At 41.8% G+C, this 21,193-nt stretch overlaps 1 protein-coding gene across 2 annotated transcripts in view; it reads right to left on the minus strand.

Annotated features, from left to right (window-relative positions):
• Positions 1–9,001: 9,001 nt before the first annotated feature.
• LOC120030785 (AP-2 complex subunit beta) overlaps positions 9,002–21,193 on the minus strand; it is a 69,371-nt gene continuing 57,179 nt past the window's right edge. For both annotated transcript variants that reach the window (XM_038976230.1, XM_038976222.1), the window contains one exon: positions 9,002–10,964. In XM_038976230.1, coding sequence (XP_038832158.1) covers positions 10,890–10,964 — 75 coding nt within the window. In that variant the 3' untranslated portion in view covers positions 9,002–10,889. The remainder of the gene's footprint in view (positions 10,965–21,193) is intronic.

The following is a 21,193-nucleotide window of genomic DNA, read 5'->3' on the forward strand; positions in this document are numbered from 1 at the left end:
TATGGTGACCAGTGAGCTGAGATAAGGCGGGGCTTTACCTAGCAAAGACTTATAGATGACCTGGAGCCAGTGGGTTTGGCGACGAATATGAAGCGAGGGCCAGCCAACGAGAGTGTACAGGTCGCAGTGGTGGGTAGTATATGGGGCTTTGGTGACAAAACAGATGGCACTATGATAGACTGCATCCAATTTGCTGAGTAGAGTGTTGGAGGCTATTTTGTAAATGACATCGCCGAAGTCGAGGATCGGTAGGATGGTCAGTTTTACGAGGGTATGTTTGGCAGCATGAGTGAAGGATGTTTTGTTGCGAAATAGGAAGCCGATTATAGATTTAATTTTGGATTGGAGATGTTTAATGTGAGTCTGGAAGGAGAGTTTACAGTCTAACCAGACACCTAGGTATTTGTAGTTGTCCACATATTCTAAGTCAGAACCGTACAGAGTAGTGATGCTGGACGGGCGGACAGGTGTGGGCAGCGATCGGTTGAAGAGCATGCATTTAGTTTTACTTGCATTTTAGAGCAGTTGGAGGCTACGGAAGGAGAGTTGTATGGCATTGAAGCTCATCTGGAGGTTAGTTAACACAGTGTCCAAAGAAGGGCCAGAGGTATACAGAATAATAGGCTACACTGATAACTCGTGCTTGGCTGCCAAATGCTTAGGTCTCCCCATAATAGTTAAATGGATTAAGAGTGATCTTAATCATTATTTTAGCGATCCATCCATGTTAGACGTCACTCCTAATAACAATGCCCCTCATCCTGCTGATTTGAGCTGCTGAACTTGACTGTGTTTATGGATGAGAAAGTGAATTAGCCATTTCCAAAAAATGTAGTGGGGATTATCTATTGCCTAGGACAGGGCTCTCCAACCCTGTTCGCGGAGATTAACCATCATGTAGGTTTTGACTCCAATCCTAATCTAGTGTATCTGATTCAACAATTAGCTGGTTGATAAACTGAATCAGGTTAGTTACAACTGGGGTTGGAGAGAGAACCTACAGGAAGGTAGCTCTCCAGGAACAGGGTAGGAGAGTTCTGACCTAGGACATCAACAGCCACCCATTAAATAAGCTTTAGGCAATACTTTGTAAATGCACATTTAGGCCTAATTAAACTGATGCATTTTGCGATGTTCAACTTCAATTCACTGGCACTATGAAGAATAGCTTAGTCATACTCATTGATAACCTAATATATACTTTAATATACTTTTGGTGAATGTACGAGGCATTGCTAGATACAGATGACCAATATATAGCCTATGCGCACGGTTGACTGTCTCTCTGCCTGCCCCGATCCTCTCTCTCTCTCCCTCGCCTGCTCCTCTTTCTCTTCGCTATGAAAAACGCTTGTGTGTGTTTGGTCTTCTGTCTGTTGTGTTGAATAGCTCCGCCTACTCACTGATAGCCCCTACTTTAGTGAACTGGCGCTAGACATTGCAAGCCAATAAATTGCGATAGCCTATAGCCTATATATTTTGATGACCGATGCACAGTTCTGAGTGCCTGTCTGGTGGCCGACATGCCTTGCTGTGCCCCTCCCATCTTTCTCTCTCTCTCCCTCCCTCGCTCGCTCTTCCTTTGCTGTGAAAGATGCGACAGTTTGTGTTCTTCAAGTTGACTACGGAAAATAGTTTCATCAGTTGCAGAAATACTGAACCGTAGGACTCGATTCCCTTGACACCCAGAAATGGGAGTCCACGGGTAAGGACTCAAGGAATCGATTATTTTGGAGTCGACTCCCCACCACACTACGCAGTGAGCACGCAGGTGCAATTTCATGCGATATAGCCAGACAGTTAATATGAACCAAAGATCGTCTATTATATTGACAAGATGGTCAAGTGACCGCTCTAACAATTGAATGACATGTCCTCAAAGATGGAAAGCAGGCTGAAGGAGGCGAGATCAGATCAAGTGGAACATTCTAGCTAATGAGAGGGGAGATATGCTTGTAAACAACAGGCCATGGGTAGGCCCTAACGGATAATCAACAAGGGGCTATGCGTTCATATGGAAAATAATGAACGATGTGGAAGGTGTGTTCCACGATGCGCTAATAAACATTTATGTTGATAAAATTCGACTCACTAACCACGTTTCCATCCACAGTTTTTATGCGAGTAAAGTCATACCTTATTAAAATAAATCATGACAGCTGTGATGGAAACAGGTAGTTTCAGTAAACTTTTATAAATGCAGACATATCATTTGTTTGTTCGACATGGTGGGATATTTGTGTCAGTAAAATGAATTATGCAAGAAATGGTGGTGGAAATGCCTTAATGCGCAAATATTGATATAATAACCATCAAATCGAAGTAAACTTGGAGTCACACAATGATATGGTCTGGTCCTCATACTTTTATGAGGTTCTACTGACTAGATGTCACTGCACCTTCATTAGCGCATACTGTCCTCAGTGTTGGGGAATCTGAGAATTGATATGTGGGACTGCCTGGCTTTGGAGAGCATGTGCGATATGGGAGTTGGCCATATCCCACTGTGAGATATCAAACTAATAATTGAAAGAGAACTTAAGGTTACATGCGTAACCCCGGTTCTCTGATATTATGAGTGAGATATCTTACATCATTCCCCTACTCGCAAGAGTATGAGGAAGTTCGGCATGCTCGAGAAAGATCAGAGGGTGGGAGAGTGGCTCTTTAGTATGAGGGGAAGGGCTCCCTCATTTGCCACTATTATTGGTTCTTCGAGTTACTGAGAGATTCTGGATGAATACCATAGTGAGATATCTCACTGATAATATTAGAGAACCGGGGTTACGCAAGAAACCTTCAATTAATCTGTTGACTTCAAAACAATATTACATTTCTGTAAACGAGTAAGTCAAACTAGTAATACATTTTTTAAAAAGTCTCAGCTCCATTGAACAGTTTCAGTTTATGTGACCATAAAATCGTGCCGAGATGTGATGAGAAATCTCTGGTGCATTGAAAGGTCAATTTTCACTCGACTTGATATGGTGTGTGTGTCACGTCTTCCACCGAAGTCGGCTCCTCTCCTTGTTCGGGCGGCGTTCGGCGATTGACGTCACCTGCTTTCTGCCATCGCCGCTCCATTTCTCATATATCCATTTGTTTTGTCTTGTTCCATTACACACCTGGTTTTCATTCCATAATTACTGTATGTATTTAGTCCTCTGTTCCCCACCATGTCTTTGTGTGTAATTGTTTATTGTTATGTGGATTTTGTCAGGCGCTATACTTTTGCTATGTTCCGTGTTTTTGGCACGTTATTGTTCTTATGTGCTGTCAGTTTTGGACCGGAATTAAAGTGCGCCTGTTTATTACACTCTGCTCTCCTGCATCTGACTTCGCCTCCCGTACACACCCCTGACAGTGTGGTCCTCCCACTATGACTCTTCAAACCATGCAGTTTATTAGGCTACAGATTAAATCAATTATGATGAACTTCACAGTAAATATCAAGGGTCTTATTCTGGTGGCATGATGATCGATGCTTGACTGCCGTTTGACAAAACAAATACTCTCGCTTATCCATAATAGTCTCATAATGTAAACTAGCCTACAAGCACAGCCTACCAGGACCGAGTTTGGGAAACCCTCGGCTAGAGCGCATGTGCCAAGACCAGAGTAGGCACATTTGTTATTCAACGCAACAGTTTTTGTGACAAAACTATAGGTAGAGTTGAACTTTAGATTTTAATTCGGTACATGAAAACGTATGTGAAAAAGTACATTTTGTGTGCTTTTCATCATGCGCTGATTTTTATCTGCAGCAAGTCCATTGGATGGAAACACACCACTGGTGGGAAAATTAATATATTATCTTTATGCAGATTTTTGTATATTTGCATGAAAATCTGTCACCAATTGGATGGAAACCTAGCTATTAACCAGGTTTCCATCCAAACTTTTTATGCAAGTGTATTTAACCTTTATTTAACTAGGAAAGTCAGTTAAAACCTTTACTTAATACCCATCCCGGATCCGGGAGCATCCTCATCAAAAAAGCTGACTAGCATAGCCTAGCCTAACGGGACAGGGATATCATATAATATAATTTTCATGAAATCACAAGTCCAATACAGCAAATGAAAGATAAAAATCTTGTGAATCCAGCCATCATTTCCGATTTTTAAAATGTTTTACAGCGAAAACACAATATGTATTTATATTAGCTAACCACAATAGCCAAACACACAACGGCATATTTTCACCATGTTTCCACCGCATAGGTAGCCTTCACAAAACCCACAAATAGAGATAAAATTAATCACTAACCTTGAACAACTTCATCAGATGACAGTCTTATAACATCATGTTATACAATACATTTATGTTTTGTTCGAAAATGTGCATATTTATAGCTACAAATCCTGGTTTTACATTGCAGCCACCATCACAAATAGCACCAAAGCAGCCAGAATAATTACAGAGAGCAACGTGAAATACATAAATACTCATCATAAAACATTTATGAAAAATACATGGTGTACAGCAAATGAAAGATAAACATCTTGTGAATCCAGCCAATATTTCCGATTTTTTAAGTGTTTTACAGCGAAAACACAATATATATTTCTATTAGCTCACTACAATAGCCAAACACACAATGCCATTTACTCCCCGCCAAAATAGCTTTCACAAAACCGACAAAATAGAGATAAAATGAATCACTAACCTTGAACAACTTCATCAGATGACAGTCTTATAACATCATGTTATACAATACATTTATGTTTTGTTCGAAAATGTGCATATTTAGAGCTGCAAATCGTGGTTATACATTGTGAATACGTAGCAACAATTCACCAAAATCTCCGGAGATATTTTGGACAGTCACCTAATCTAATCAAAGAACTCATCATAAACTTTACTAAAAAATACATGTTGTACAGCAAATGAAAGATACACTGGTTCTTAATGCAACCGCTGTGTTAGATTTTTAAAAATAACTTTACTACAACATACAAAATGCATTATTGTGAGACAGCGCTCACCTATTCTCTGCCGAGTTGGAGTCAACATATTACACAGAAATACGAAATAACATCATAAATTGTGTCTTACTTTGGCTGAGCTTCCATCAGAATGTTGTGCAAGGAGTCCAATTTCCAGAATAAATCGTTGTTTGGTTTTAGAATGTCCATTTCTTCTGTCGAATTAGCAACTTTGGCTAGCATTGTGGCGCGAACATGCCCATCATCTCTTGGCGCAAAGAACGGAAAATTCCAAAAGTCCCAATAAACGTTGAATAAACTGATCAAACTCGGTTGAAAAATCCTACTTTATGATGTTTTTCTCATATGTATCAAATAAAATCAGAGCCGGAGAAATTCGCCGTGTATACCTAACGCTTTTCAGAAGACAATGTCGAGGTCCCCAGCGCGCCGTCGAAAACAAACAAAATACCGGACCTGCCACTCCAAAAGCTCTTATTCGGCCTCAGATCAAGCTAGACACCCCATTCAACCTTCTACTGCCTGTTGACATCTAGTGGAAGGCGTATGAAGTGCATACATATCGATAAATAAAATCCAGTTGAATAGGCAGGCCCTGAAACAGAGCCTCGTTTTCAGATTTTTCACTTCCTGTATGGAAGTTTGCTGCCAAATGAGTTCTGTTTTACTCACAGATATAATTCAAACAGTTTTAGAAACTTCAGAGTGTTTTCTATCCAATAGTAATAATAATATGCATATTGTATGATCTAGAACAGAGTACGAGGCCGTTTAATTTGGGCACGATTTTTTCCAAAGTGAAAACAGCGCCCACCTATTCACAAGAAGTTTTTAACAAACTCTTATTTACAATGATGGCCTACCCCGGCCAAACCCTAACCCGGACGACGCTGGGCCAATTGTGCGCCGCCCTATGGGATTCCCAATCACGGCCGGTTGTGATACAGCTTGGAATCGAACCAGGGTCTGTAGTGACGTCTCTCGCACTGAGATGCAGTGCCTTAGACCGCTGCGCCACTCGGGAGACCCGAGTGCCTGCTAAAAAGGTTTTCGCCTGTGTTGCAGACGGCTATATCGGTCTGCTAATATAGGACTATTAAAGGCCCAGTGCACTACTTTTGTTTAAAAAATGTATTTACATTTTTTTTAATATAAATATATACAGTACCATTCAAAAGTTTGGACACATCGTGAAGACATCAAAACTATGAAATAACACATATGGAAAAATGTAGTAAAAAAAGGTTAAACAAATTGAAAGATATTTTAGATTTTAGATTCTTCAAAGTAGCCACCTTTTGCCTTGATGACAGCTTTGCACACTCTTGGCATTCTCTCAACCAGCTTCATGAGGAATGTTTTTCTGGCAGTCTTGAAGGAATTCCCACATATGCTGAGCACTTGTTGGCTGCTTTTCCTTCATTCTGCGGTCCAACTCATCCCAAACCATCTCAATTGGGTTGAGGTTGGGTGATTGTGGAGGCCAGGTCATCTGATGCAGCACTCCTTCACTCTCCTTCTTGGTCAAATAGCCCTTACACAGCCTGGAGGTGTGTTTTGGGCCATTGTCCTGTTGAAAAACAAATGGTAGTCCCAGTAAGCGCAAACCAGATGGGATATCACTGCAGAATGCTGTGGTAGCCATGCTGGTTAAGTGTGCCTTGAATTCTAAATAAAGCACAGACAGTGTCACCAGCAAAGCACCATCACACCTCCTCCTCCATGCTTCACGTTGGGAACCACACATGCGGAGGTCATCCGTTCATCTACTCTGCGTCTCACAAAGACACGGTGGTTGGAACCAAAAATCTCAAATTTTGACTCATCAGACTTCCACATGTCTAGTGTCCATTGCTTGTGTTTCTTGGCCCAAGCAAGTCTCTTCTTCTTCTGGTGTCCTTTAGTTATGTTTTCTTTGCAGCAATTCGACCATGAAGGCCTGATTCATGCAGTCTCTTCTGAACAGTTGATGTTGAGATGTGTCTGTTACTTAAACTCTGTGAAGCATTTATTTGGGCTGCAATCTGAGGTGCAGTAATCTCTGCAGCAGAGGTAACTTTGGGTCTTCCTTTCCTGTGGCGGTCCTCGTGAGAGCCAGTTTCATCATAGTGCTTGATGGTTTTTGCGACTCAACTTGATTTGTTTAACACTTTTTTGGTTACTACATGATTCTGTATGTGTTATATCCTTTTTTTGATGTCTTCACATTATTCTACAATGTAGAAAATAGTAAAATAAAGAAAAAAACCTTGAATGAGTAGGTGTGTCCAAACCTTTGACTGGGACTGTATATTAATACTTAAAAAGGGTGCTAGCACCCTTACTTCCCGCGGCTATGGCTATATTCACACTGTATCTGTAAGCTGTTGGCTAAGGCGCATATGCCAGTATCAGAGTGGGCAGATTCGCTATATAATGCAATTTTTTTTGTGACAAAACCATCAGTAGGGTTGAAAATGCGATGGAAACCCATTTAACTTGTATTGTTTTATCCTGTACATGGGAATTTACTGCAATTTGTTTGTTGGTGTGCACTACCTCATCACGCACAGCCATTTATCCGCAACAAGTACATTTGATGGAAACAAATCTCTGGTGGGAAAGTGTGCATATTGTTTTTATGAGGATTTTAGAATATTCACATTAAAATCTGTCGCCAATTGGATAGAAACCTAGCAACTGACCTCCATACAAAAATTCCTCACTTCGTGTGCTTATTTTCCTGGACAGATTTTGGGCAGAGTTAAACCTTTCGCTTCACCTCTTCCTCTAATAAAATCAAATGTTATTTGTCACATGCTTTGTAAACAACAGGAGTAGACTAACAGTGAAATGCTTATGTACCCGCCCTTCCCAACAATGCAGAGAGAAAGAAAAGATAAATAATCTAAAAGTAAAACACGTAACAAAAGTAATAAATAAATACACAATGCGTAACGATAACTTGACACAGCTCAGACACCGATGCACGCATACCCCACAAGACATGCCACCAGAGGTCTATTAACAGTCCCCAAGTCCAGAACAGACTATGCGAGGCCCAAAGTACTACATAGAGCAAAGCCTACATGGAACTCTATTCCACATCAAGTAACTCACACAAGCAGTAAAATTTGTTTTAAAAAACAGATACAAATACACCTTATGGAACAGCGAGGACTGTCTTGATTTTTGCTGGACCCCAGGAAGAGTAGCTGCTGCCTTTGCAGCATCTAATGGGGATCGATAATAAATACAATACAGTACAATGTGATAAGTCAAAAAAGTTAAATAGTCAACCAAATAGCTACCCGGGCTAACTATGTAGCAGTCTTATGGCTTGGGGTAGAAGCTGTTCAGGGTCCTGTTGTTCCTGACTTGGTGCAGCAGGACCGCTTACCATGTCAACAGAGAGAACTATAACTTGGCGGGGGGGGGTCTCTGTATGAACTCACCAACCTCAAACACCATTGTTGATCTTATTTTGTGTTCCAGTTTGGCCTTGCAACGAGGGTACAGTTTTTTCCCAATGAGTTTACAACAATATAAACCTTGACACTCAATGTGGATGTGACTGAGTTTTATTGTCTATTTTGAATATAAATAGAGCAACTAATTACCAGAGCCATATTCTGTAGGCCTATAGCTCTGCTAATTTCTTTAGTTCAAGCCAGACTTCTTCCCAATACCCACAATGCAGATGATGTAAAGAGTTGGCAGTCCAGTGTGAAACACTTTTTCCAACACTGATATCGCTGGTCTCTAGACTGTGTAACTTCCATTGTGCTTGCATTTCTCCCAGACACACAACTGTAACAAAATCAACATGCTGATTCAGACTGTCATTTTCAGTGTGAAAATGCCTACCCTCCAAAGGAAAAAAAGGACACCTAAAAAATCAGTAGCATCTCAAGGGAAATAAGCTTTGATTCTGAGCGAGTCACTCTGTATTCTGAGCATCTGTGAACTACACACTACTGTGGCTGGCCTTTGGCTGTGCGTCACACACTGGTCATATTACCTCTGGTCTGATTATGGATTGTGAACAAATGAGTGAAACATCAGGCACCGCATACGTTTATACCGGACATTTTATTGAAATAATAGATACAGTGCCACCTTGACGACGAGGAGTGATGCAGTATCAATAGGTTAGCTTGAGGAGAAGCAAAAAAATTGGACATTTCAGTTTTCATATTACTTCTTACTACAGCCGTTCTGTAGGCCTATTCCTGGTTGCTGGGCTTATAAGTACATTAAATATTTTTTCTCAAACAAGTTCTGGATGGGAAAGCTACACCCAAATACACCTGTATAACATCTTGCTTGGGATACATGCAGTCAAATTCTGGGTGTTGTTTTGAGAATGAGGAAAACAGACAGCAAAGATTTTTGGGGGAGCAATGGACACCGCTTCCATGCAGGTTTACAGGCACATCAGCATGTGGCAACAATACAATTAGAAAGCTGAAGTCACAAACACAATTGGTACCCTTCAGACTGCACTTTACATTGGCTTCAATAAAATAATTAATAAAATGATCAACAATGTTTGAGCTCAACTACCAGAGGTCTAGCAAGCATGGTTAGTCATAGATATGGCATATTAAAATCACATCAGTTTGTATACATTTATTAATACAACTTCCACGAGGACTTGGTACATAACTGGAATATAGCGCCAACGTTTTTCTGTTATGGAATACAAGCACACTAATTCTGGGTTACAAGGTAGTAATATAATAACCATCTTTCATTAGTCGTACAGAACTTTAGGTCTACAAACTACACCACGTCACTGCACAGTATAATCATAGAGGGGGGACCCTGGTCATTAGGTGGCCTGCAAGCACTACATAGCCTCCATGTTTAGGATAAAGCAATGCCAGGGAGGTGATTTTAACTGCAGAACACCACAAACACGTACACTAGGCATGTCATTGATGACAGTATGGGGTTGTTATCTACTATGAAAATAGCAACTGATATTGACCCTGGCTTTGGGTTTGACCCAAGGTTTAGGGTTTAGTTTTGTTTGGAGGAACAGCTGCAAATGAAATATCAATAACAATCTTACATATAAAGAATAATGCATAATATCTCATTGGAATCAACATAAGATGATTACAGTACAACAGAATGGACAACTCATGCCACACTCACAATTGGCATAATAATTAATACTGCAACACAAAATCAGCAAAGGGGCATGGATTATTGGAAATCTAGGAATGACTATAACTGTGTTTGATGGCTGCTGCAGGTCGAGCAATCAGAAAAGCGTTGAGAAGCTTGAAATTATCAGCTACCTGCAAGTATCAATAAAAAATAACAATGGCACAGACTGGAGCAAACAAGTAATAATAGCCATCATAAATAGTGGTCAGCATAGTGGTTACTAAAATGAGTAGAGAATGACATCCACTAATGCATTAAAATCATGGCAGCCTGACAATTTCATGTTCCCTGTTCCTGCTCTTGCCTCTCACTACTGCCATCTTGGCCCAGAATGGTACTTGTTGAATCATGGAGACATACTGTTTCAACTGGAAACGTCAGCCCCAGTAAGGCCTGGAAGATGGCACCAAATCGAGTATCTCTTGTGGAACGGTTGGGAAAGTAGGAAAAGTACCACGGAAGCAGAACAAGCATAAAAAATAGACACAAAACATATATGATATTACACTTTCCAATATTGGCAATACAGTACAAAGAGGTGGGACCGATGGCTTAGTGAATATGAAAGATTTCTTCTTCTTTTTGGAGAGCTTCACCATCAACCACGTTTTACGACATTAAGACATTTAGTTTAGGATGGACTGGGGATGTCATATTCTCCCATGGAGGTAAAGATGGTGGAGAGGAATGAGGGGAAGGAATAATACATGACTAAAACGCTAACAGCTGCTGTTTGTTCTTGGGGCGAGATGTGGAGTGGAGGGTGGTGAGTGGACGGAAGGTTCAGTTCTTCAGGACTGAGTCGTACACCTGGTAGACATACTGGGTCACCTCAGGAGCCCGGCACTTCAAGGACAGCTGGAAGAGAGGATAGGAAAAACTATTGATTCAGGTTACATTTCAGCTCAATAAGTCTGAGAACATTTCACCTTCTCTACTGCACAACAGTTGAATTTCTTTTCGCCACTCTTTTCATTCTAACAATTATTGTGAACACCATAATATATGATAGCGTTATTGAGTATCCCTACAAAGCATATTATATTCAATTCATCCATCTCAGTATTATACATTTTCCTTATACATTTAACAACAGCATTGATCAGTTTCTATTCACAGTGGGGTCATTCCATTTGATTTCAATCACTTTTTGACCCACCCCTTTTGATTTGAACAAACCATTCTATACATACACTATACAGTGGCTTGCGAAAGTATTCACCACCCTTGGCATTTTTCCTATTTTGTTGCCTCACAACCTGGAATTAAAATAGATTTTTGGGGGGTTTGTATCATTTGATTTACACAACATAAGACGATGCAAAATAAGACAAAAAAACAGAACTTGAGCGTGCATAACTATTCACCCCACCAAAGTCAATACTTTGTAGAGCCACCTTTTGCAGCAATTACAGCTGTAAGTCTCTTGGGGTATGTCTCTATAAGCTTGGCACATCTAGCCACTGGGATTTTTGCCCATGCTTCAAGACAAAACTGCTCCAGCGCCTTCAAGTTGGATGGGTTCCGCTGGTGTACAGCAATCTTTAAGTCATAACACAGGTTCTAAATTGGATTGAGGTCTGGGCTTTGACTAGGCCATTCCAAGACATTTAAATGTTTCCCCTTAAACCACTCAAGTGTTGCTTTAGCAGTATGCTTAGGGTCATTGTCCTGCTGGAAGGTGAACCTTCGTTCACAGGTTTCCCTCAAGAATTTCCCTGTATTTAGCGCCATCCATCATTCCTTAAAATTCTGACCAGTTTCCCAGTCCCTGCCGATAAAAAACATCCCTACAGCATGATGCTGTTACCACCATGCTTCACTGTGGGGATGGTGTTCTCCGGGTGATGAGGTGTTGGGTTTGCGCCAGACATAGCGTTTTCCTTGATGGCTAAAAAGCTCAATTTTAGTCTCATCTGACCAGAGTACCTTCTTCCATCTGTTTGGGGAGTCTCCCACATGCCTTTTGGCGAACACCAAACATGTTTGCTTATTTTTTCTTTAAGCAATGGCTTTTTTCTGCCCACTCTTCTGTAAAGCCCAGCTCTGTGGAATATATGGCTTAAAGTGTCCTATGGACAAATACTCCAATCTCCGCTGTGGAGCTTTGCAGCTCCTTTAGGGTTATCTATGGTCTCTTTTTTGCCTCTCTGATTAATGCCCTCCTTGCCTGGCCTGTGAGTTTTGGTGGGCGGCCCTCTTTTGGCAGGTTTGTTGTGGTGCCATATTCTTTCCATGTAATAGATTTAATGGTGCTCCGTGGGATGTTCAAAGTTTCGGATATTGTTTTATAACCCAACCCTGATCTGTACTTCTCCACAACTTTGTCCCTGACCTGTTTGTAGAGCTCCTTGGTCTTCATGATGCCGCTTACTCAGTGGTTCCCCTTGCTAAGTGGTGTTGCAGATTCTGGGGCCTTTAAGAACAGGTGTACAATATACTAAGAACATGTGACAGATCATGTAACACTTAAATAAAGTCCACCTGTGTGCAATCTAACTAATTATGTGACTTCTGAAGGTAATTGGTTGCACCAGATCTTATTTAGGGGCTTCATTGCAAAGGGGGTGAATACATATGCACGCACCATATTTCCGTTTTTAATTTTTTTGATTGTTTTTAAAACATTTTTATTTTATTTATTTCACTTCACCAATTTGGACTATTTTGTGTATGTCCATTACATAAAATCCATTTAAATTACAGGTTGTATTGCAACAAAATAGGAAAGACAGCAAGTGGGATGAATACACAAGGCACTGTATATACAAAAGTATGTGGACAGTGCTTCAAAATAGTGGATTCGGGTATTTCAGCCACACCCGTTGCTGACAGGTGTATAAAATCGAGCACACAGCCATGCAATTTCCATAGACAAACATTGGCAGTAGAATGGCCCGTACTGAAAAGCTCAGGGACTTTCAACGTGGCACCGTCATAGGATGCCACCTTTCTGCCCTGCTAGAGCTGCTTTGGTCAACTGTAAGTGCTGTTATTGTGAAGTGGAAAAGTCTAGTAGCAACAACGGCTCAGCCATGAAGTGGTAGGCCACACAAGCTCACAGAATGGGACTGCTGAAGCGCGTAGCGTGTAAAAATCGTCTGCAACACTCACTACCAAAATCCAAAACTGCCTCTGGAAGCAACAGCACAAGAACTGTTCGTCGGGAGATGTTCCTAATGTTTGGTACACTGTGTGCATTCCCATTTAATTGTACATGTGCCCCTCCCCGCACAAAAACTATATTGAGATAATCACATCAAAGACAGTATAGTATGAAGATGGGCAGAAACGGCTTCTCCAATAGAAATCCCTGATCATGCTTGTAGGCGATGTTATGGTGACGTTGGCTAGCTAAGCTCATACGCAGAAAAGCGTCATCGGGTTTAACGGTCGTCTCGCGCCAAACGGAGCTTGTGCAAGGCTGTAAAATCAAAAGGCACTCCTTCGAAATAAAGTTGTTTTTGACAAAATGAAAACATGTCAGTTTGTCACTTTCACGAGGTTGGAGTAATAACACGTTCAACTACTTAAGACACTGACTCGAATCTAGGTCGTGTCTTTAGATTTAGAGAAAACTAACAACTAAGGAAGAATTTGGCACTTCTCAAACCCCAGCCTGGTCTGCTTGGTCAGTTTCCGGAAGTCTCGCGATGTTGCACCTCTGGGTTAAGAAACTCTGTGGTCATCTGGTATGTTTGTTTACAAAGAGAACATGGATCAAACCTGATATGACGATCCACTCTTGAGCAGCACAAGAGAGGTGATCAAGGTACACTTGAAATGTACTACTAATGTTAACTAGTTAACATATTAGATACTTAGCTGGCAATCTAAGATGTGCCAAAAACATTTTCTCCAGCTCAGGGCTCCAGGTATGCATTTGGCTTGCTAACTATAGTGTTAGGTGGCTAGTTTGCAATATCAAGCTTCTTGGTTATAGCAGAGACAACCAATCCCCTTCTGGATCAAGTGTGAGTAGCCTTTTGAGATTTGTAGAAATTGTATAACTTTATTAGCTGGGATATCTGCCCTTGCATTTAGTTTATGTTCGCTTGTGCTTTTTAGCATTTAGTTAGCGTCTGCTATGGGAATGCCCTAGTACTTTGTTAGCATGGCTTGTTTAAAAATAAAAATACAGTTAGGAAATAAATAGAAATAGCGCCCCTTGTGTGCACTGCCAGTAATAGCATATACTGGTATTGTACAGGAACGGTATGAAGGTATGGAAATGTTAGGGTGGGACGGTATCCACATGTAAAATAGGGCCTGAGCTATTACATACTGTACTCAAAAATGTCCCCAAAAAATCTGAGTTTATGCATTTTTAGATAATTGACGTTAAATGTTAAGAATGTTTTTTTATATTTTTTACGAGAAATTATCAAATCAATTGACAACCCTGTTAGTAAGCTTTTACAATTATATCAAATTCAACTGTTTAGGGTGGTAGGGTGGGGTTTGCAAAATCGGTCAACTGTGAGCACCTGTATCTTCTAAATGTTTTGTCATTCAGGTCCAAAAAGTAATTTTCTGACCACGTCTACCATGGGCAAATATGTATGGTAAGTTTCTTTCAAATCAAAATGGTATTGGTCAAAAAGTGATTGAAATCAAATGGAATGACCCAGTGGCCTAATTAGGTCTCAGACTAATAAAAAAATCTCAACACCACTACTCACTTCTCCTTTTTTTGTCTTCCACAGATGTTTTTTTTTTTTAAGGTCTCACTTTCTATCAAATCACATTTCAGCTCTTAACCAACAATGCAGTTCAAGAAAAAGCATTAAGAAAATATTTACTAAATAAGTAAAAAATAAAATAAAAAACAATAACAATAATGAGGCTATATACAGGGGGTACCGGTACCGAGTCAATGTGCGGGGGTACATCCATACTACCGCTTTAAAAACACAACAACATTAATGCATACCAGCATGTAGACGTACACTCAGTGACCAGTTTATTAGATATCAAATCAAATGTATTTATATAGCCCTTCTTACATCAGCTGATATATCAAAGTGCTGTACAGAAACCCAGCCTAAAACCCCAAACAGCAAGCAATGCAGGTGTAGAAGCACGATGGCTAGGAAAAAAACCCTAGAAAGGCCAAAACCTGGGAAGAAACCTAGAGAGGAACCAGGCTATGACGGGTGGCCAGTCCTCTTCTGGCTGTGCCGGGTGGAGATTATAACAGAACATGGCCAAGATGTTCAAATGTTCATAAATGACCAGCATGGTCAAATAATAATAATCACAGTAGTTGTCGAGGGTGCAACAAGTCAGCACCTCAGGAGTAAATGTCAATTGGCTTTTCATAGCCAATCATTGGGAGTATCTCTACCGCTACTGCTGTCTCTAGAGAGTTGAAAACAGCAGGTCTGGGACAGGTAGCACGTCCGGTGAACAGGTCTGGGTTCCATAGCCGCAGGCAGAACAGTTGAAACTGGAGCAGCAGCACGGCCAGGTGGACAGGGGACAGCAAGGAGTCATCATGCCAGGCAGTCCTGAGGCATGGTCCTAGGGCTCAGGTCCTCTTTAGAGACCTGAGCCCTAGACCACCCTTTTTCACGAAAAGGGTTCACGCCTACGGACAGTGGTCATGTGGACGTGGCTTGCTATATAAAGCAGGCAGACAGGCATCGAGGCATTCAGTTACTGTTCGATTGAACGTTAGGAATGGGCAAAACGAGTGACCTAAGCGAATTTGAGCGTAGTATGATCGTCAGTGCCAGGCGCAGAAACAGCCGGCCTCCTGGGCTTTTCATGCACAACACTTTTCATGTGACAAACAAAAAACATGCAGTAGGGGGCAGTCCTGTGGGTGAAATTAGTTTGTTGGTGAGAGATCGAAGGAGAATGACATTAATCATGTGAGCTATCAGGTGGGCCAAAAATAGCCAATAACGGAGCAGTACAACATTGGTGTGCAGAACAGCATCTCGGAACGCACATCTTGTTGGTTCTTGTCATGGATGGGATATTGCAGCAGACGACCACACCGAGTTCCACTCCTATTAGCTAAAAACAACAAGAAGTGGTTCCAGTGGGCACGCAATCACCAACATTGGACAATTGAGGAGTGGAAAAACATTGCCCCGTCCGACGAATCCCTGTTCCTGTAGCGTCAGGATTTGGCGTAAGCAGCATGAAACCATGGCCCCTTCCTGCCTGGTGTCAACAGTACAGGCTGGTGGAGGTGGTGTAATGGTGTGGGGAATGTTGTCTTGACACATGTTAGGTCCCTTGATACCAACTGAGCAACGTTTCCATGCCCCAATGAATTCAGGCTGTTCTGGAGGCAAAGGGGGTTCCAACCAGGTAATAGATGGGTGTACCTAATAAACTGGCCACTGTGTACACTCTCCTGTTATTATGGCCTGGTCCATATGTTCTACCTGTTCCATGACAGGCCATGATGTTGCCCAAAAGGTATTTGTCTGAGATGCTTCTGCCAATAAATGGGCCCCTACACAGCTGCCCTTGACCATTTTGAAAGGTTGATATGAACTGTTACCTGAACTCTACTACCTTGGACAGCTTTATTGTGCAAGGGTCAAATTAAATAACCCCTGGGCATTATCTATGTATGGGGAGCACAAAAAAAACAATAGCCATGGCCATCACCATAGCTCACTTGATATTATCAGTCTTCCACTGCTCCTGATGTCATAGGATAAGTGTTTGTTCTCAACTGCTTTGATGGGCTAACACAATCCATTATTTATTTTAGACAGGTCTAAAGAAGCATGATATGAAGAAAATGTAGTCTATTTCCGAAGAACAGAATAGCATAGTGAGTTGTCCTTATGTTAGGTCCTGATCTGGCTATGGCTGTGGGCTACACTAGTTCATTCAGCAGACAAGATTTGCTTAGAATTCCATGGCATTATTTTATAGTATGAAGTATCAGCTGTTCCGGACGACTATTTGATCATGCTCTCCGTAGCCGACGAGAGTAAGACCTTTAAACAGGTCAACATACACAAGGCTGCGGGGCCAGACGGATTACCAGGGCGTGTGCTCCGGGCATGTGCTAACCAACTGGTAGGTGTCTTCACTGACATTTTCAACATGTCCCTGATTGAGTCTGTAATACCAACATGTTTCAAGCAGACCACCATAGTCCCTGTGCCCAAGAACACAAAGGCAACCTGCTTAAATGACTACAGACCAGTAGCACTCACGTCCGTAGCCATGAAGTGCTTTGAAAGGCTTGTAATGGCTCACATCAACACCATTATCCCAGAAACCCTAGACCCACTCCAATTTGCATACCGCCCAAACAGATCCACAGATGATGCAATCTCTATTGCACTCCACACTGCCCTTTCCCACCTGGACAAAAGGAACACTTATGTGAGAATGCTATTCATTGACTACAGCTCAGCGTTCACCACCATAGTACCCTCAAAGCTCATCACTAAGCTAAGGATCCTGGGACGAAACACCTCCCTCTGCAACTGGATCCTGGACTTCCTGACGGGCCGCCGCCAGGTGGTGAGGGTAGGTAGCAACACATCTGCCACGCTGAATCCTCAACACTGGAGCCCCTCAGGGGTGCGTGCTCAGTACCCTCCTGTACTCCTTGTTCACCCACGACTGCATGGCCAGGCACGACTCCAACACCATAATTAAGTTTGCAGACGACACAACAGTGGTAGGCCTGATCACCAACAACGACGAGACAGCCGATAGGGAGGAGGTCAGAGACCTGGCCGGGTGGCGCCAGAATAACAACCTATCCCTCAACGTAACCAAGACTAAGGAGATGATTGTGGACTACAGGAAAAGGAGGACCGAACATGCCCCCATTATCATCGATGGGGCTGTAGTGGAGTAGGTTGAGAGCTTCAAGTTCCTTGGTGTCCACATCACCAACAAATTAGAATTGTTAAAACACACCAAGACAGTCATGAAGAGAGCACGACAAAGCCTATTCCCCCTCAGGAAACTAAAAGAGTTGGCATGGGTCCTGAGATCCTCAAAAGGATCTACAGCTGCAACATCGAGAGCATCCTGACTGGTTGCATCACTGATTGGTACGGAAATTGCTCGGCCTCCGACCGCAAGGCACTTCAGAGGGTAGTGCGTACGGCCCAGTTCATCACTGGGGGTAAGCTGCCTGCCATCCAGGACCTCTACACCAGGCGGTGTCAGAGGAAGGCCCTAAAAATTGTCAAAGACTCCAGCCACCCCAGTCATAGACTGTTCTCTCTACTACCGCACGGCAAGCGGTACCGGAGTGCCAAGTCTAGGACAAAAAGGCTTCTCAACAGTTTTTACCCCCAAGCCATAAGATTCCTGAACAGGTAATCAAATGGCTACCCGGACTATTTGCATTGTGTTTATCATATATGCATAGTCACTCTAACTATACATTCATGTACATACTACCTCAATTGGTCCGACCAACCAGTGCACCCGCACATTGGTTAACCGGGCTATCTGCATTGTTTCCCGCCACCCGCCAACCCCTCTTTTACGCTACTGCTACTCTCTGTCATATATGCATAGCCACTTTAACCATATCTACATGTACATACTACCTCAATCAGCCTGACTAACCTGTGTCTGTATGTATCCTCGCTACTTTTATAGCCTCGCTACTGTTATTTTTCACTGTTTTTTTACTGTTGTTTTTATTTCTTTACTTACCTATCGTTCACCTAATACCTTTTTTGCACTATTGATTAGAGCCTGTAAGTAAGCATTTCACTGTATCACCTGTTGTATTCAGCACACGTGACAAATAAACCTTGATTTGATTAATACAAATGAACAAAGCTGAATAAAATTGAAATTATATTTTCTCTAAACGATTTGAGGGAGTGCGCACATGCGGCTATTCTGTGTTGAGCGGTTAACAAAGAAATAGGTATTCCTATATGCTTAATTTAGAGTTAATAATATAACTTTAGTTGTTCTACAAACGTTGGGCTATATGTTTTGATTTTTAATACATTATAAGGCTGCATGATGCCGATTTGAAAACATCTGGGGTTTTTTGCGCAGGCTGTACACGCTACATCAGTAACTCATTCACAATTTGACAAGCACTTGATCATGCCAAGAATTTCACGCCGGAATCCCTTTGTGTGGCCATAATGCACCCTAAAAAAAGCCTTTTGCGTGGCCGTTGTGCCCTTATGCCTGAGCGCTGTGCGCTCCATCACGTGAGAGGGGTCTTTCTCACAGGCTACAAGTGAAGATAGACACATTGGGGACGCAACTTCGTGCATCCATACCCAACTCCAAGGTGCATATTGAAGATATTGGAAGAAATGTTCACATTTGCTTTTCGTCAGCCAACAAGATGAGTAGGCCTAACAAACAGCAAAAGCACTAGCCTATGTCAATCTACTATCCCCCATAATACAAAGCTTGACCTATTCTATGTTGTGCGAGAAATAAATATACCAAACATAGTGCGAAACATATAAAATAAACAGAAGTAAAAAAATACATAAATAAAAATAAAAACTAATAGAAAAATAACAAATAATTAAGGAGCAACAATAAAATAACAGTAGCGAGGCTATATACAGGGGGTACCGGTACAGAGTCAATGTGAGGGGGCACCGGTTAGTCGAGGTAATATGTACATGTAGGTAGAGGTAAAGTGATTAGGCATGGATAATAAACAGAGTAGCAGCAGCTTAAAAATGGGGGTGGGGGGGGAAATGCAAATAGTCTGGGTAGCCATTTGATCAGCTGTTCAGGAGTGTTATGGCTTGGGGGTAGAAGCTGTTAAGAAGTCTTTTTGACCTAGACTTGCCGCTTATTTTTAGAGCCTTCCTCTGACACTGCCTGGTATAGAGGTCCTGGATGGCAGGAAGTTGGTCCCAGTGATGTACTGGGCCGTACGCACTACCCTCTGTAATGCCTTGCGGTCGGAGGCCGAGCAGTTGCCATACCAGGCAGTGATGCAACCAGTCAGGATGCGCTCGATGGTGCAGCTGCCAACATTTTTGAGGATCTGAGGACCCATGCCCAATCTTTTCAGTCTCCTGAGGGGGAATAGGCATGGTCGTGCCCTGTTCACAACTGTCTTGGTGTGTTTGAACCATGATAGTTTGATGGTGATGTGGACACCAAAGGAACAATTATACGCACAGCAATGCGCACATGGTAGTAGGCTATCAGTGCAAATGCTCCAATAGTGGAAAACACCATTATCAAAAGTGACTGCAAATTCAATTATGCATGTAATGCTTTTATTATAAAGGTGCATTTTTATGGGGAAAGTTATCTTCCCCAAACTTGAAACTCAGGCGCTGCTTATGTATGCCAGTTAGTATGCCAGCTCTACACCCCTTGTAAAGCTGATTAATGTGCTTAATTTTAAGCACTTTAGTTGTGATACAAACCTTACTGAAACATATAGGCCTATGGGCTAGGCTATATGAGATGTATGACTTAGAGGTTGACCGATTAATCGGAATGGCCGATTTTAAGTTTTCATAATCGGTAATCTGCATTTTTGGACACCGATCATGGCCGACTACATTGCACTCCACGAGGAGCCTGCGTGGCAGGCTTGACTACCTGTTATGCGAGTGCAGCAAGGAGCCAAGGTAAGGTGCTAGCTAGCATTACACATATCTTATAAAAAACAATCAATCTTAACATAATCACTAGTTAACTACACATGGTTGATGATATTACAAGTTTATCTAGCTTGTCCTCGATGCGGTGCCTGTTAATTTATCATTGAATCATAGCCTACTTTGCCAAACGAGTGATTTAACAAGCGCATTCGCGAAAAAAGCACTGTCGTTGCACCAATGTGTACCTAACCATAAACATCAACGCCTTTCTTAAAATCAATACACAAGTATATATTTTTAAACCTGCATATTTAGTTAATATTGCCTGCTAACATGAATTTCTTTTAACTAGGGAAATTGTGTCACTTCTCTTGCGTTCTGTGCAACAGAGTCAGGGTATAGCAGCCAGTTTGGGCCGCCTGGCTCGTTGCGAACTGTGAAGACAATTTCTTCCTAACAAAGACAGCCAACTTCGCCAAACGGGGGATGATTTAACAAAAGCGCATTTGCGAAAAAAGCATAATCGTTGCACGA

Source organism: Salvelinus namaycush, chromosome 3, assembly GCF_016432855.1.
Source record: "Salvelinus namaycush isolate Seneca chromosome 3, SaNama_1.0, whole genome shotgun sequence".
In the NCBI taxonomy this organism is placed as follows: Eukaryota; Metazoa; Chordata; class Actinopteri; order Salmoniformes; family Salmonidae; genus Salvelinus; species Salvelinus namaycush.